At 39.2% G+C, this 19274-nt stretch overlaps 2 protein-coding genes across 2 annotated transcripts; both read left to right on the plus strand.

Annotated features, from left to right (window-relative positions):
• The first annotated feature begins 997 nt into the window (after nt 1-997).
• On the plus strand, nt 998-7220 carry LOC133978224 (MICOS complex subunit Mic10-like). Its single transcript, XM_062416621.1, has 4 exons — nt 998-1078; nt 6687-6734; nt 6843-6952; nt 7044-7220. The coding sequence occupies exons 1-4, from the start codon at nt 1018-1020 to the stop codon at nt 7050-7052; spliced, it is 228 nt and encodes a 75-aa protein (XP_062272605.1). The 5' UTR covers nt 998-1017; the 3' UTR covers nt 7053-7220.
• Nucleotides 7221-9653: 2433 nt separating this feature from the next.
• On the plus strand, nt 9654-15098 carry nbl1 (NBL1, DAN family BMP antagonist). The gene is made up of 4 exons (XM_062416149.1): nt 9654-10070; nt 11412-11592; nt 13110-13221; nt 14508-15098. The coding sequence occupies exons 2-4, from the start codon at nt 11420-11422 to the stop codon at nt 14784-14786; spliced, it is 564 nt and encodes a 187-aa protein (XP_062272133.1). The 5' UTR covers nt 9654-10070; nt 11412-11419; the 3' UTR covers nt 14787-15098.
• Nucleotides 15099-19274: the final 4176 nt, after the last annotated feature.

Genomic DNA, 19274 nt, shown 5'->3' on the forward strand with positions numbered 1-19274 from the left:
CAAATTGATTAAAACTGATTGATTAAAAGAATGGGAGGGTCACTTTCTCACTTAAAATATGGCAGATCTAGATCTGTCTCCCAGTGAAAACATAGAAAAGGAGTTACTGTAGAGCAGACCTGGGTATTGTACAGCCCCTAGGCCAAATCTGACCCTTTGTCTGTCCCTGACTAGCCCGCATGAGGTCAATGGGAAATTACGAATCAAACATAAATTAGGGTACACCATGAATGCAATACAACTGCATTGCTTTTATTTTGAAAGCGACCTTCAAATTAGTAAATTAATATAGGCAGAATTGAGGCTGTTGTGGAGGTCTGGCCCTCCACAACAGGCCCAGTTTCTCATGTGGCCCCTTGGGAAAGTTAATTGCCCACCCCTGCTCAAGTGGAAAATATTTCCAGAACATGAAACTATTACTGCCTGTATAATTATATTGAAACGTCTGGCTTTTCTGTTCTGTATCTGTTGTGCAACACCATGTGCATGCATGCATCATTTCCTGTCCACATATGCATAAGGTGGGACGTGGGACACTGCTATCATTAGTGAAAACGATAGAGATGTTGGAATATATAGAAGAATTTCAGTCAGATAAATTGAATCACCATCTAAACTGTCAGCAAGAAAACTTAAAGATAATATGTCAAAGTAAGAAATAAAGTGATGTAACATAAACTGGAGTGCCAATGAAGATAATTTCTATCAAGATTAATGCTGAAAGGTTTGGTATAGACCACTGGTAGCCCATAAAGTTGCATACCCTCTTGAATTAGATGTCAAAGAGAGATGTTCACTCACTCTCAAAGGTAAATGTTAATTTCAGGACTGAATTTAGAAAAACAAAACAAAATTAAGGGCAAAATGGAAAAAGATTTTGGTGCACCACGTATTAAACCGGATAAACTCTGGAAATACTAAATGAAGGAGGGGAGTAGTGTCGGTTTGAAAGTTTTCCACGTGACTGTATAATCCTCTCGTGAGATTTTGTGAGACTTCCTCCTGACAGCTGGAAACATGGCAGACGAGCACGGACGGAAATGGGACCGCTGCCTCGCAGATACCGCCTTGAAAACAGGTTATTGCCCTATTATACTAGTCATTTCACACATAGACGCTGTATATATTTATACCACTGTGCTGTATACCTGGTAAAATAAGCTGCGCCAAGGTCAAGGCCAGAGCCGAGGACGAGGTCCTTATCTGCGGGACATTAGTGTGCCCATGCCGGGGGTGTTCACTGAGGTCAAGTTAGCAGACACTGGAGTGGATAACACGATATATGTTGTGTAATGGATAGGACAAGTATAATTACAATACCCTATAGCTCTAGGATACGAGTTAGTTAGTGCGTGTTTTCATTTATAGACCATAAACAGGGACATTAGTGCAGTAGCATGCGGCGGGTACCACAGCAGTAAAGGACTATTCTGTCTACTTTAAACCTCAGTCTATGTTTTTTCTTTTTTTCTTTTTTCAATCTTTCTGAGTCTTATCTCTTTCTACCACCGACCCTCTACGTGCACAGTTTAATTAATTACAGGGAGCTTCACTGTTCTGCTCTTCATAATTTAGGCAGGCTTTAAGGGTCCTCTTCCAAGAATATATTTTTCTTCTTATCCCTGCTGTTTAAAGGTTAAAACTTGAGCTTCACTGTGCAGAATGATGTATGTGCCGTTTGACACTAAAAGGCTATTTTCACATTCATCTGCTAAATATTGGAAAGTTTCTCTGTTAATTGAAAATCAGACCAGTGCAGCGGCGTTCAAAACATACCTGTTTGGAACAGGCCCACTGCCTGTGGCCAATTTCAACACATAGAAAATTAATACAGTTTATGTGAGGTGTGAATGAGAACTTACCAACAACATGAAATAAACTAACATTACACAGATGATATAAATAACAGGCTAAGTACTGTAATAGTAAATACATGTTCTTTTCTCATTTCAAGTAAAATAAGGGCTGCATTTAAAAATAGAATAATGTGCATCCTAAAATAAAATGGATCCATCATATTAGACTCTTAGATCTTTCCTATTATCTGTGCTTTCAGTTTGTTTTTTGTGGGCACGTTTGCTCCAAAGATTTGTGCTTTGTCTGTAATGGAGCTTCGCAATCGCCACGGTCTCCGAGCGTATGAGACAAACTGGATTTGATCTGCCCGTGGAAGTATTTGCTCCATTTAAGCCTGTTAACTACAATCATGAGGGAGAAGGACTAAATGTCATCTTAAATTATTTAAACATTTTTAAACTATGTACAACTTTAAACATGTCCAGAGGGGATCTTTAAAAATAAAGCCCACTTCAAAAGGCTTTTCAAAGGCAAGTACATGTATCTACAGGGAGTGTGTAAGTTAGATCTCTGTCAGAGATGCAAATTAAACTCAGACTACATCCACACACCAAACTGGCTAAATCTGGAAACACGTGAAAACTACATCCAGGTCACAAAGACCTCCATCCACACTGAAACAACTAAGCTGTTGCTAAAATTGCTAAATTTGTTTGTCCTGTTTTGGTTGGCAAACAACAAAACTGCATCACAGCCAACATCCAGTGAGCAGTGGGACACACAGTCTGGAGACTGTACTGAGTCTCAGCTGGAACCTCTATTCAGCCCCCTTCTGCTCTCTCTTATCACCTACACTGAGTTTTAATACAGCTGCGTCATGATTTAGTTTTTTTCATTCACATATTTTTACTGTAAAATCTCCATTTTTGGGTGAGAAAAATGGCAGCTTAGTGTGGATGAAGGGCTGAAACAATAAGAGAAGATCCAGATTTCAGCATCTTAAAAATGGACATAATTTTTGACACAGTTTGTAATGTCATCAAACACCTGTATCTACAGAAGGGTGACAAAGTAAACGAAAAACTGGTACACATATGAATGTTGACCCCTACAGTGATTTGCTGTCATGATTTGAGTCCACTTGTCTCTTTAGAGGGAAGGGTCAATCAAATCAATACAAAGTTATTCTGGGTAATTAACTTTGTCCTTTGATGAAATATTTCTATCTGGATGGGAGTGGTCTCTTCCAGGATGACAGTGCCATCAGCCATAGGGCACGAGGGGTCACTTGTCTCTGTATGTGTACCTGCATCCTTTAACTTTTAGTTATCTTTAAGCCAGTGCATGTGATAGTCTACTTGTGAGCTGTATTCCACGTGCTTCTCCTGAGTTTAGCCTGTGATTTTTAGTTGTTAACATCGGTCATTGAAACTGATGCACCAGCAGTTCAGGCACTCACTGGATTAAACATCAGCCTATAAAAACCGTAGGTACCTTGATGGGTTTTATCCACAGATATGTTAATTCTATATCATCAGTTTAGTGCGGATGTATTCTCAGTACTCTCAGTTAATCAAAGATGTAAGTCGTCGGGAAGGTAAAACATTGGAATGGCATGAAGTGGACAATCACCCTTCAACTGTTCAACTAATTAAGTCTATATTTAAAATGATATTTGAGATATTTTTCATGTTTACTTCTTACTCTACCTGCCATTGACAACAGCAACATGGCAACGACATCGACTTTAATTTCAGTTTCATATTGAACGGTGACAATACAAGATTTTACAACAAGGACGTTTGAATTTACTGCCAAAACCTTTAGGTGAAAACAGAAGGGCATTTTTCTTTAAGGCAATCATTTTTAAATTAATAGAAATGCAAACTGGGTTCCCTCCAGTGGTTCTGGCCAGGACTCAAGTCTGACCAGATGAAAAGCTGCGTTACAGGGCTGGATAGGTAATCAGTTAGCTGTACTGCAGGGCATTGTTTCAGTTTGGGTGTATCAGTGTGGTATTTGGATCAATGTTGGTCCAGCACTCAAATACTTAGACTGGCAAACAGTCTGTCCCAAAAGATACTGCATGATGTCAGCTTTGGCACAATAAAATGTGATTCTTGCTGAGAGGAAAAACATCTGCATTTGTTGCAGCTCTTTGAGCTCAGCGTAGCAAACTGCCAGCTGTGCCAAGGTGTCTCTGGTAGCCAGAGAAACTCTGCAGCATATGTTGTGCTGAGGGGGTTGTTTAAAATCTTTTTCTGAACTTGTTATGCTGATTCAGGCAGATATTGTTTAGCCTATTTTGTGTCACATTGTGTGAGTGTGACTTTTATAAATATTTTAACTTAAAATAAATTGTTCATTTTGAGAAATATATACACTACTTTTTAACTTCATGTAGTATCAATGGTATATGCTTTTTATATGTAGCCAAAAAAATATGCACTGAACTTCACTGCATATCCAAGCAAAGGGTGGCTAAACTAACTCTGCGAAAAGAGTTAAAGCTCTCAGAATCTTAGTCAACTTGCCAATGATAAAGGATCATGAGAGAAATCAAATCCAACATTTTTTCTCTGAAAGAAAAGAGAAACCAAATGCTTGTGGATTGATGCCAGAGAGGGAGACAGTCAGCAACATCCTCTTCATAACAGAGAACAACACTGTTTATTGGATACATGGTATTTTAATTGGAGGAACTAGTAAACAATGCCGGGGTGACACAGGCCAGTAGATTTAGTTAATACCAGTGTCGTTGTATTGTTGATTTAAAAGTAGCTACATATAACAGAGTGTATTAATGACTGTAGAAAGGCCAGTCTTTTAAGAGTTTAGCTGATTATAAATATTCATTCATATTTACATTAATTTCCTTTTGCAGCCCCTCTTCTAAAATAAGGTCATGAAAATAAAATTCTATCTTGATATTTTTTTCTGACCAAACGCGAACCTTGCGCAACCCTGTTTCCATGATTGCATCACCATTAATCACATCTAAAGAGTCCAATGTTCACACACACACACACACACACACACACACACACACACACACACACACACACACACACACACACACACACACACACACACACACACACACACACACACACACACACACACAGAAAAGTTTACTTAAGGCAGTTTTGGGGTATTTACATAGTTACATTTATTTCCTGGAGACTTACGCAGACTGTAGCTATAACTACTACTTGCCTAACCCTAACCATTACTCTAACCTTAACCAGTGACCCAAAAATCAGCTTTCTACCACCTGTGGACATAGATTTTGTCTCCAATTGCACAAACCACCCGCAATCAAAAATGACTTTAGTCAAAAACACACACACACACACACACACACACACACACACACACACACACACACACACACACACACACACACACACACACACACACACACATACATACATCTGATCTGCGCAGATTTTTTGTGCCTCAACAAGATCTGTATCCTCCTGCATCCCCATGTATACCTGTATATGTTGTGTATTAAGAATTGGAAATTAAAATAGTCAATTCTAAGTATAAGAAGTGAATTATGTGACTTCACAGTAATGAATGTCAGATGATAATTTATTTCAGTCAAGCTGTGTTAATCCTAAATAGCGCTCCATCCAAACACAATGAAACATCATTACTTCTACAAAAGAAAGTGCTGTCACAGTTATTTAAAATTGCAATATTGTGTAAAAGCCTTCTGCCAGAGTTATACAACTCCAGTTGTAATTATAAGTAAATTCACTAAATCCTTGATTGATGCCATTTGCAGAGAATACTTGAGATAATAAACAAATGAATAACAACACAATTAACCAGCTCTGAACTTGATTTTCTGGCATTACAAACCTGCTGAGGCTTTTCAGGCCTGTGGCTTATATATTTCACTCCAGCACAAATGTTTTCGTTATAATCCATCTCCATCTAAGATGTCCAGACAAAGAGAAAGGCAGCCAAAATGAGATGTTGATCTGCCCTCATATTTTACCCATGCTTTTACTGTATTACTGTCAGTGGAAAATCAAAGGCTTCAAAAATGCTCTGGCTGAAGAGCAAAGAAAAACCAAGGCCATAACAGACGGAGAATCTTAAATTGAACAAAATATTTGCTTAAAATGGATGCAACAAGGACAGTGATTTATTGTTGATCTGTGCTGATAATTAGGATGTGCTGGATCATCTGTGGTCTTGTTTGACATTTGTAAGTTGTGTAATAGAAAACAGTCTGACGGTTCTGGTTCAGGCAAATCGGTCATGCTGCATAGCTCTCTGAATCCAATTAAGAGTCGGAGGGGCCCAAATGGCTGTTTTTATGTGTTTTCTGTGCTGGCTGGCCTGCTGTTGGGTGTGGTGTGGCCTGCAGCGAGGTGAAGTTAAGCGCACAAACACATTCCTCTTCAAGACCCCGCTCTGGTCTGAGTGCTTCTAACAACTTTGGCAACTTCTCTGCCACTGACCCGCTGTCTGCTTGATCATACATCTACACGACTGCATCTACTCCAAGAAATGACTTGTCTGCATGTGCACTCCCTGACCTTTAACCTGTCCTGGCTTTTTCCTCACAGACAGTCATCATCGCTCCTCTGAACTCAGCTCCCCTCTCTTGAACCCCTTTTAGTGTTTTGTTTCTTTCTTGGAAGTTTGTGCTCTGGCTGCGTTTTCTCTGCCTCTCTTTTCCATAATGAGCAACGTCTTGCTAACTGGTGCTATTTACCCAACTCTTGCATCAAACATAATAGCGACCCCCCGCTGACCTCATTACAACAGATTTACATCTATGCCAGACACGTTTTTATACGATTACGCAGTCAAATAACTTGAATGTGCAATTGAGTCTCTAAAACGTTCTGTTTTCTTCTTCTTTGCAGTAACTGGCCTTGGTGTTGGCATTGTGTTCTCCGTCCTTTTCTTTAAACGTAAGTCCTCATTATAAAAAGAATGTTTTTTTTTTTGTTTTTCTTGGAATGACTATTCGGTTAAGCTTTGAACAAGTGTTTTTTCTTTTTTTCTCCCCCCCCCTACAGGACGCACATGGCCCGTCTCATTTGGTTCAGGTTTGGGACTGGGCATGGGATACGCCAACTGCCAGCATGACTTCAGGTCACCATATCTGATTCATGGACGCATGGTTAAGGTGAGTACAGAAGGTGAAGCGTGTAATTTAGAGGTTTATTACACACTTAAACATCATGCTACATAATTTTTTTGTCTGTGTTTATTTTTAGGACCAGTAGTGAAGGACTAAAGACGATGAGGATTTGCAGAGAAGTGTCTCATGTGTTTTCTATGTTATCCTTGTTATTTTGCTGCTCATTTCTGTCCTGGCACTAATGTCCAATGATGCCCACATTGTGTTTATCAAAGGGCAATTGGTGTATATTTAATAAACAGATTCTAAAGAACTCTTTGTCTTTCTTTTCTCTTTCTGCGTGCATGTTTGAGAAGAATGAAATGTGGTTTTGGGGGTGGGAGGTAATTTTGTGTGTTAATGAGCTGGGAGTCTCGAACTCCTGCTGTTTTGGAATGAGGGCCAGGTTCAGCATCTGCAGCCCTGTTAGAGAGTGGGAGGATGAAAAGTTGCACAGAATGATGGAATTAAGAAAATACACTTGGTGAAAGAATGAAGCTTGTGTTGAAATAGACTGAAAAAGTTTTGTTTGCATACATTTTTGATGAACTTCGCCTCATAAAAGTTATATACAAACAGTTTTCCTTTTTTATAGATTTAGCTTCCTTTGAATACTGTGAACAAGAAGAATCCTTTCTTATATAAAAGTTGGGAAAGTGACCAAGTCTGGTCTTCAGTCCAAGCATTAACCATGCCCTGTAGTCCTGTTGCATGATGTGTGATTTGGACAAGAGTATTTCCTGTGACTGTTTCCGTCACAGGGCGTTGGAAAAGCACACGTCTCCATATCAGGAGGAATCTCTTACGTCTCATGTACTCGGTGGCTGTGTGTCTGTTGGGCAAGATTGTTTTGAGTGTGATTGATCACTTGTGTGTGGTTGCATGGGCGTGTGAGAAGAGAAGAGAGGAGGGATTGTGTGTGTGAGTTTGTGCACACGTTTATTCAGCCCCCTGGTGAAGCAGAATCTGTGGAATGCGGAGGAATGCCATATCTGGACTGGAGCTCAGTCTTATTACTAACAGGTGAGTTCTGCACTTTGCACGTCTGAACATAACACATGTTGTGCACTTTCACATCAAAGAAAACATAGGTGCATGCACACTTTCCATTACACACACACACACACACACACTTTTCCTCTCCACTACAGTAATATTTTGTCAGCAATGTAAGCACATGCATTCCTGCACACAAAAGATTTAAACTCATTCCTGTGTGTTCAAAGGCCCATTTCTTCCAACTCTGGTGTACTGCTACGCATCAGCCGCAGACTAACCCTCTCAGAAATTAGGCCACGTCATTCATCCCCTGTCCATTAAAATATTTGTTTGCAAGTGAAGCGTGAAACAGATAGGGGTGCTTATGGACACAAGCCAGTCTGGACACCTGTGAGCAAAGGTGCACCGGTAGGATGAAGTGCAGGAACATGTGTGGGAGGGTGAGAGGGACGAGTGACACAGCTGAGGTGTAACAGAGTAGCCTGCACCCATAGGCTATATCTGTCTGTGCCTGTCTGAAACATTCTCCATGATGAATCATAATCACCAGTCTAATAACGCGACCTAATCACATTTGCTCTTCTGATGACTCAAACATTTTCAGTCAGTATTAATGAATGTCTGCCATAAAATATTAGACAAGACATGCACTGTATACTGATGCAAGGCTTGGAGCTGCATGTTTGATAAGCTGATTTACTGTGATACTGTACCTGAGATATGTTAAGTGTCCATTTCCTTTTATGCAAATTAATACTTCTAATCTACATTTCAGATGTTAACATAGTACTCCTTGCTTCACTACAGCACATTTACAGCTGTAATGGACTTACTTTTTGGTAGAAAAAAATGTAATGATACATGAAACATAATTCATGCATAGCTTAAATGACCTGTGTCCATATAAAGTAGTTAGCTCTGACACCACTTAGACCAGTCAGAACATTAAATTTACACATAATTTAAATCTTAACAATGGCTACTTTTAATACTTAAATCTATTCTTCAAATGTACTTGTGCACTTTTACTTGCAGTAAGTGAAAGTTTTAGAAAGTAGTAGGTACGTTTTTATACTTTTCTTCAAGGATCTGAATACCCCTGTTTCCGATGAATGCAAATGTCAGTAGTTTTGAACCTGAAAGCACACTGACTTAGCCATAATATTCCAAATCCCAAATGGCGGGCCTGCTCCCAATATATTCCCATTTCAAAGGAGCTAACTGACAGGCCAGCAAAAGCAGGGATCATAATTCCTATCAGCAACATGCGCTCATGAGTGTCAGTGGTCTCAATCCAAACATACTGAGGGACCTTAATTACATCAGGTCGTCATGAGTTCAAATTATTTGCCATTCATATCATTTCAATTTCCTACATGTAATTTATGTCCATCTGTTTTCCAGTTGTATTGCATGACAAGGCTATACAGAGGTATTCACACAATGTTTAAATCTAAAAGCGTATGTTAGTGATCAGTGAATTAAAGAAACCCCAGATGTGACTGCTAACTGGATTCAAGAGTGTAAATAAACCCTATTTGTGTAATCTTGTTAAAATGTGTCCTGTTAATCTGATATGTGGTCTCGCCTCGCTCCTACTTAGGGGAAACATTTAAAAAAAACCTTCCCAGCAGTTTTTTTCCCCTTCCCCTCCCTCCCCCGTTTTTACTTTCGTCCAGAAACGGCACAGCAGGACCCCTGTCTGAGGTCTCCGCCGCGCCTCACCCCTGCTCGAAGATTTTACAACAAAAGACAGACAACTCGGGGAAAGTGTTTTTTCGGCGGAGTTGCATGGGAATTTAAGACTGAACGGGAAGAGAACAAAGGGGAGGGACGGTCCGGGCTGATGGATCCACAGATGAGATAGCGCTCTGCCCCATCTCTCCCCATCCTTCCCCGGCGGACGGACGGCTCTTTTTCTTTCCGGATGATGTAACTGTTTTATGACAGACCAAGCTTGGATGTATGCTCTGCTCATATTTCTCTTTAATAATCAACGCACGGTACTGTAATATCCACAGGCACCCCCCACCCCTGGTTTTAAGAGCCCGTGTGTAGGTTTGTGTGAGGGGGCTGAGCTCAGCGGGACGTTGCGCAGTGTTCCCCCAGAGGTCTGCGAGCGGTGGTAAGTGTCTCAACTACGACCACTGTTGGAGCTTCTTACTCCTAAAGTACTTCATTACTCGTTTGTAAAGTCATGTCATTAGTTTTGCCCTCCAGAAGCTGCTGTCCATCATGCTTAGTAGTTTTTCTACTTAACCTCTTTTCCTCTGTTAACACTAGTTATCTGACTAACACTGAAAAATATTCAAAAGTGCAGCTTTTCCCTCAATTACCAAAGTAACTTCATAGTTTGTTACTCGAATAAAACCAAGTGATTCGCCGGTGGAAAACAAATAAAATAGATAAACCACTTTTGCCTAAATTATATAAGGCTGGATAAATGGGAGTGGACGGTGTGGTTAATAAAAGACAACCAGATCATATTTTTCAGCCTTCAACTCTTTAACTGATAGTGGAAACCCATCCGCTTATGGAGAGATTGAAAGCGACTAACATTCAGATTTAATAGCCTGGTTAAATGTCTCATATTACTAAGGGGGAAATAAAGTACTTTTGGTGACCGTTTGTGTATTTGAAACTGTGACTTTACTCGTTACAGTAACGCGTTAACTTGAAGTAGTAACGACCATGAAGTGTCTGATTTTATACCAGCTGAAACTGTCATGAACTAAATCCAAGCCTTGAACTCTTTAAGTCTGTCAAAAAAACAAAAACAAAAAAAAACCTAAAACAGACCAAGGACTACATGTGCCAGAGGCACATGTAAGTGCAGAAAAGTGTGTAAAGTAGTCAACGTGGGTGACCCATTGGCCACTTTTTATAAGCAGCAGGAGAAAACGATTTTGGAGGTTGTAAATGACCTGACTGGTTGAGGCATTTTTAAAGAAGGAGGTGAAACAGAGCAGAGAGCCTCGGTATTGAAGTCAGGTGGTAGGCCAATAGGGCAGGCAACTGTCTCTCCCTCTCATCCTTTTGTCCCTTTTGAACCCAGAATATATTGTTCTCTCTGCAGCTGGCGATTTTGACAATTAAGGAGAGACTGTCTCTTTCAATCATTCAAAAGATCCAAACCCGGACAAACTGGACAAGATATGAAGCAGAGAGACATCTGGGTTTCAAGCTGCTAATCACCAGGAAGTTGTCAATCCACATCAGCAGGGATATGCAAAGTTCACATTTCATATATTAATTGTAAAACTATCTGACCAGTAGAGATCAAAAGATATTAAGGCTACGACTACTATTTTAATTGAGGTGTGTGTGTGTGTGTGTGTGTGTGTGTGTGTGTGTGTGTGTGTGTGTGTGTGTGTGTGTGTGTGTGTGTGTGTGTGTGTGTGTGTGTGTGTGTGTGTTGAACAAGATTAACAGGGTGGTAACATGCTGTGGTTTTCTGCCCCTTTAGGTGCAGTCATGTGGCAGAGGATTCAGATTTGCTGTGTACTGTTTGCACTGTATTCAGCGGCACCGCCTGCACACATCAACCGCCTGGCGCTGTTCCCTGACAAGAGCGCCTGGTGCGAAGCCAAGAACATCACGCAGATAGTCGGGCACACGGGATGTCAGCCTCGCTCTATTCAAAACAGGTCAGGATGAAGGCCCTCTCTGTCTCGCGTTCTCCATCTGTCTGACAGTTTCTAAGTACAGTTGAAAAAAGTGTATAATGCGGAAAAGGCTGGATGTCAGTAAGTTGCATCCTCGGAGTATTGTCTCTTTCAACTTGCAGGGCACGTGGGGTTGGCACTGACTAACTGTTGTGTTTGGTACAGCACAAATGTCAAGGAAGCTTAACCGAAAGTACCACAGTATCATGATTTGGCTTGTTGTGTTAGTATAATAAGAAATTCCCTACGGCACATTATGCAGAGCAGATTTCAACCTTGCTTGCTGATTTCCATACTGTGCTGAAATGAATGTAAACCTGCCTGCATGGCTTGAAAACCACATTCAGAAATGCCAAAAATAAAAGATGTTCTTTGGCCGACGGGGTTCATATTTTTCTAAATGTCAACAAATCCCACAAGAAGACCAAAACCAACATTGTGTTAATCTTTCCAGACTTCACTACCCTGCCTGTTGTTCTCAGCCCTAAGCCCAGATGTAAATCTTTATAAACAGGTCATGAATATATACTTCAACTGAAAAAGAAGGCAAAAATATTTTCTTAAAAATTCCAGGCACTGTTGTGTTTTTTTCAAACATTACTCGAAAAGGAGTAAATAGTTTGTTGGAGACTATTTTTAATGCTCCAGTGAGTATTTACAGCAGCAGGATGGTGTTTGTTATATTGAATTAAAACAAACTACAGCGTCTATGTTAATAATGAAACATGTCACTCAGTGCGATGCTGTGGCCCAGTGGTGTGTTTTTGGACAACAATGGAGCCCTGTGGCACAGATGACATAGCAGGCTTTGGCTGCACAGACAATACTTGTTATTAGGATCAGTTCATTATTTGTTTTGGTCTTTTCATGGGATTTGTTTGACAATAAGAAAAATATAAAACAGCACCAGACCCTCATTTACATTTGCCCACACTGTAGTAAATGGGAAAAACATGCAAACAAACCACTACAGCCCTTACAAACTGTTTCTTTGCTGCCTTCGAGTTAATTGTGAGAGTACACTTGGGTTTAAATTCACAAGTTATTCTAGTAAAACTCACTACGGAACATTGATATTTATTCTTGCCTGGTGTTTTAGTTTTACAAAATTAATAAACTATGTGGGCTAAAAGAAAGCCGCAGGCCCCACAGTGGCAGGAGCTCAACTTTTACACATTGCTTCCAATGATTTAAAAAGAAAACCCAATGCAATTATATTTCTACAAAGACCCAAATTTTTTTCTTAAATTACTCATGATTTTCATTTTTAATCACAAGCTGACCAGTGATTCATCTAACGTTCATGAATAACAAGTCTCCATGTATGATTGTGTGTGCGGCCTGAGGCTTTTGGGCATCCTCAGACGTGGTGAATAAGTTCAGATTTCAGACTGTTTTTTTACCCAGCAGCTCTTGCTTACACAGGCCTGAACGCTCTGACCATGAAGCACGTTCTGTGTGTAGGCACGTGGAAATAATGCACTCTGTCCTCCTCGCAGAGCTTGTCTGGGCCAGTGTTTCAGTTACAGCGTTCCCAACACATTCCCACAGTCAACCGAGTCTCTGGTGCACTGCGACTCCTGCATGCCTGCCCAGACACAGTGGGAAGTGGTAAGAGTTATTGCACATTAACCCACATAGCAAGCACACACCAACACTGACTTGTCAAACTCACACACGAACCACAAGTTTCCAAAATGAAAGATGGCAGGCATAAACTGTTCACTACCGAACAAAAAGCAGAAGGAAAACATTAAATGGAGGATTTTGAATAGATTTCTGTGGTTCCCTGTGAACCTTTAGCCTGTATTTTATATTCCTCTGAAGTACATTGTCCCTTTTAGCCAGAAGGAATCCAGTCTTGCGACAACAAAGGCTTTGTAGTGTGTATGTAGTTTGGAAAGCTGCCAGGTGGGCTAGGCGGGTGGGACCACAGGTGAGGTCACCTCATGTTTCACTGGAAAATATTGTATCACATGGAGAGCACAGCTGTTACCTGATAGATTAATTACATTTCTTACTATTTTGTTGTGTGAGAAAGGCCAAAGAAAGTCCAAGTACAGTCTCACCTCACTTTTAATTATCTGGAAATGGATGTTTATGTCTGTGGTTGTGGTTATTGTTGCAAGACTTTAAACAAATTATACTTGGAGAAATAACAAAATCGGCTCTCATGAAAGAAGATACTTCTCCATGCTGGTTTGGCCGTTGTGGTAGATCTTGATAAAACTGCTGAATGATCATTTCCAGTGGATAATGCAAACAGCGAGGGGAAGTTGTGTGAGGTCCAGAAAGCTGGTTGAGGTTGTGCAACAATGCATTTACAGGGTTTTCTTTTCATATTATTAGTTTTATTAGTTTTATATGCATGTTTTCTCAGTATTTCTTTATTCCATTGTCAACATGTCACAATCAATCCATGGTATAAATAAAAATAATGTGATCAGACAAAAGTCTTTAACAAAAGAAAAATGCACTACTAAAAAGCAAGAATCTGAATGCAGGTGGAATAAAAACACACACTCAGCCAAATATATAAGGAAAGAGTAAAAAAAGGAATTAATTACTAAATATGTCATTACACCACAAAATACTAACTGAACATAAGTAAAGAAAAATATAAATTACCAAATACAAACAGCTAAAATAATTAATAATGGGGGAAATAAATTACACTCCTTCTGTGGTTAACTATAGTTTAGTATCAGTGGCACTCATTTTATATTCACTGACTTATTAAATGTAAATGTCTTCGTTCAGAAGAATTTTACATATGGTTTTACAAACTAGCAGCAATCCAGTTTCACTTAGTACCTTTAGATATGAAACAAAGACACTCACCTTTGTGACCGAGTGTATGTATGCGTGTATTTATATGCATCTTTGTGTGGTTACAGGTGACTCTGGAGTGCCCGGGCAATGAAGAGTCTCCTCGTGTGGATAAGCTGGTGGAGAGGATCTTCCACTGCAGCTGCCAGTCCTGCAGTAAGGAAGGTGCCCAGGAGGGGGCAGTGATGCAGCTGTATCCAGCAGACAACGGCCTGGATGCTCCGTCTTTATCTGACACCCTCAGTGGGGCTCAGTCTCACCTTCTGCCCCATTCAGACACGCACTCTAAGCATGGTCACCCACACACAGACCATCACACACTACCACATACATCAGACGGAGGGTAGGTCTGTCGGTTTTTTTTTTTTTTTGTCACTTTGCTCATCTCTTCCGCCCTCTCTACTCTCCTCCACATTGCATCCTTTGTACCAATCTGTAGTATTGCAAAGGCACTTTGAAGATATGACTTCACTATGTGTTAAACGTTTCTCTAAAGACACACACACACACGCACGCACGCACGCACACACGCACACACGCACACACACTTTCACAAAGTCATGCTATTAAAGTAAACTCTATTGTATGTAGAGTAAACAAACACACCCGCCTATAATGCACTCTTTTTGTTTGCTGATTAACACATGCATATGTGTGCATATGTGTATCCAGACATGACTATAGTCTGTTAATGAGCTGTAGTCTCGTTACTTTTAATCTGCTTTGAATGCAATAAATTCTATTGTTGTGAGAACTGCCCTTTTGTTGTATTCATACACATATTTGTTGGCTCTCTCTTTCTGTCACTACGGTTGCAGTTGGACTATGTTTGTTTGTGTTGAACCAAAGTTGTACCCTCAGTTTCCTCTCAGTGATTGTAAAAGGGAAGCTGTGTCGTTATCAGCGTGTGGCTGCTGTTTGACTTTGGGTCACGCCAAATGATCTTTGTTTTCTTTGATCAACAAAACTGCAGTCATGGACAGACATTTAATAGATGCTGGGTTTACATGATGGGAAGAGACCCTGCTGTTCATGGCTTTATTGGTCTGAATTTGATCTCAATGTGCCAGAAAGTTTAATGACATGTTGTGATAAGGAGCCACAGAGAAAATCTATACTAAACACTTTCATTTGTTTACCAATGTTATTTAAGATTTGTCAGTTTAAAATAACTCAAATTTAGTTTAAAGGAACAGTCATTTTGGAAGATTTTTCTTCCCAGCCAATACGGAGAGGGGGGTGATTATAGCAATCAATAATTATTTCTAAGTACTTAAAGTATATTCATGTGAGCATTGTATTAAAATACACACATAAAAAGTATTAAGATAGAAAAGGTAAACGTATTACTTTAAGTCAAAGCCCGGAGTTCAGAAAGGAAAAAGTACATTACAAATAAATTTAATGGATTCAGTTCTGTTAATTGAGGTTCAGAAATGGGTCTTGTTTTATAATAATGGACTTTCAGTTGAATGTGGAAATTGTATAGTTACTTTTAAAACAAGAAAATATGTTTAAAATATAATTAATTTTAAGATGAAGTCATTTCAAAACTCATCAAAAGTCCTTTAGCTTTTTGCTATGAATAAAACAAAATTATTAAACTACAATAATAACCACCCACAATGAAATAATCTTATCTTGGTACTTTTTTTTTAAAATAGGGGTCTCATTTCCAATGTATTTCTTAATAACTTAAGGTTTCCTTGGCCTACTTACTACAACCCATTACTTTTAGGGAATATATTCAATTCAATTTTATTTAAATTATATACAAGACACGGCATAGAGCAGGTCTATGCCGTGTTCATCAATTAGAAGAGACTCATCATTCCCAGTATAAAGACAATTAGTCATTTTTCTAATTGCAAATAAAACCTTGAGAGTCTTTTAGTCCAACCATGGGGAGTCAGCTGAATATGCAAAAAAAAAAAGTTCACAAACACACAATTGAACAATATGAATAATAATAATTCCAATTAGTACCTAATTACATTTCCTGGAGCCCTCTATGGAGCAACTAGAAAACATTTTGGAAGGATTCAAACATGTTAAATGAAGCATTACAATGAATTTGCAGGTTCAGGTAAAGGTTGTAGTTTATCTTGCTTTTACTGTAATACGCCGTTAAATGCTGTGTTAGTATTGCAAATGTGGCTCTAATAATGTTATTGTGGATGCTGACGTCATGTAAGTCATTACAGTAATAACACATCATAAATCATATTATGAACATAATAATATTAATTTAATCACATAATTGCTCGACGTTGTAACAGAGGAAAGTAGTTACCAGAGATAAAGTGGCTGAAATGTATTATCTGTAATAGATAGATAGATACATAGATAGATAGATAGATAATCACCCTACAAATGTTGGGTGTTTTTGTGCTACTTGTTGACCTGAAAAGTCACTGCAGTAGAATGAATTACCATAGCAACCTGCAGGATGCTGTGCAGTAAATGGATAGTAAAAAAAAAAAAAAAAGAGGTACACAACAGAGAGCTTGATGGTCCGAAAGGAAACAAACACAAGGACCTTTTACAGAACAAATCCAGTCAATAATGAAAGGCAGTAGGACATTACTGAAGAACTCTGTTTCAAGTGAGTGTGTGTGTGTGCGTGTGCGTGTGAGTGCGCGCGTGTGTGCGTGCGTGCGTGTAATTGTATGGCTACCATTGTGAGAACCAATTGGAGTTTAATACCTAAGAGGTGAGGACATTTTAGGAAAGTGAGGACATGTTGGACGGTCCTCACTTTCTGACACACCTTCAAAGGCCTTCAGACTTGGTTTTAAGGTTTAAAGTTCAGTTCTGGGTTTAGGGGTCAGGGGAATACGTGTGCATGCTACATTTTGTTCAAAAAGTTCACAGACTGTCCAGCAGATGTCAGCAGAGGTCACAGGCAGAATCTGCAGAGGTTGTATTTACTGAACACAGTTCAACTTTTCAACTTCTCAAACCCCCCCCCCCCCCCCCCCCCCCCCCCCCCCCCCGACTCTCTACAGCATATTTTCTCTGTCTCGTCAATCATTCACTCATCTCCATCTCGCTACATCCAGACAATATCTTGCCTTCCATTTCTCGGCAGCTCTGTCACATCGCCTCCCATCGTTTCTCTGTTGTTCTGAGTAATTAAATCTGAACAGCATAAAGGTTGACTGTCTGTCTGCGCTGCAAAACAAATCGATCATCCCCTTATCTCACAGCCACACAGCTGACAATGCTCCGAGGTTAGTGAGAGACAGATTGCTCGATTTAGGAACATTTCTGAAGATGTCACAGCTTATTGTCACATATTAACTTGTTTATCAACCTTTGATTTAGATGTTTCCCTTTTAACATCTACAGACACACAGACGGGCCTTGATGGATGTTATCATCTTTCAACAGCTGCAGAATAAACTCAGTTTCCTCTCTGATACAATTTTAGATGTGGTGGTTGATTTTAATATAACATTTCTATCTGTTAGACTTACATCTGTAGGGTAAATACCTGTTGTTGCTCACTCTTTACAGTGTGTGTGACCTCTGTGAATGAGGACATCTAAATCCCATTTTCTTGAGTTGCTATCTGATTATCTGATACAACTGACATTTACTTGTTTAAACCGGAGGTCACTTGACTGGACAGAAAAGAAGATGAACAGGTCTAGTTTACGGGCAGCTTTTAAATAACTTAGTTGTAAAAAATGTACTTTATTGACTCTATAGAAATAGCAACATTATCTAATAAGGCACACTTTATAAAGGGTTTTTGAAAGCATAGGGTCACAATTTTCAGTTCAAAGCAATCGGAAGGTGTCCAAACGAACAGTGAAAGTGGTTCAATCATTCCTCCTGTTCATGCTGACCATTAAAGGATCTCCTCCTAATGTGCTTTTAGTGTAAATGAGAGGGAACAAAATCCACAAGCCTCGTTTAGAGCGAATGTATTTAAAAGTTTATCTGAAGCTAATATAAGAATCCAAATTAGTCAAATCAAGTGGATAACTTCTGAGTTAATTCTGTCTTTGGGTCTGGACTGTGTTTCTCTGTTCAGCTGCAGTGGATGGATAACAAAAACAGGAACATTTGCTTTAGAAGAAATCCTACTTGGTTTGATTAATTTGTCTTAAGCTTCACATTAGCCTTAGATAAACTTTTACTTTTTTTCTCAAAATGAGGACTGTGGATTTTATTGCCCATCACTGACATTGAAAGCACAATAGGAAGGGATCTCTTCATGGTCAGTTTAGGCATGCATGGGGATGATTACGGCATCCTCATGCTTAAACTTTTAATGTTTATATGAAGGTTGTTTAAAGACAGACTTGAAAAAATAGTTGCAATGAATGGCATTTGCTAATGGTTTATGTATCAACTAAAAGTCATTTATAAGTACAAGTTTTTGTCCTTGGTTGCCAAGCTGTGAAAATCCATTTGGTTGGTTGTTGTTTATCATTTCTATTTGATGATAATGTTATTTATTATATTATTCGATTGTATTCCATTAATAAATGGTGTTTAGTTTGTGATAAACCATGTTTTTACAACAGTCCATTAAGTGTGCAGTTAATAATAAATTGATTTTGTAACTGATTTTCTGCAGCCAGTCACCTGAAGGTAAGAGTTGCACCTGTCCATTTATGAATTAAAGAAAGGACAAAACAAGTTGTAGGCTTATGTATTTATGTATCTTATGAAATTAAATGTAAATTAATTTATCTGTTGAAACATTTATGAGGGTTATCGAGCTATGTTTATATGTTGCTAGAAAATGTACAGCAGTGACGTGAATGTCTGATACCCCACCCCTTTGTGCTCCTCAGTCTTTTCACATCATTTTAATACAT

Source organism: Scomber scombrus, chromosome 3 (assembly GCF_963691925.1).
Source record: "Scomber scombrus chromosome 3, fScoSco1.1, whole genome shotgun sequence".
NCBI classification, from domain to species: Eukaryota; Metazoa; Chordata; class Actinopteri; order Scombriformes; family Scombridae; genus Scomber; species Scomber scombrus.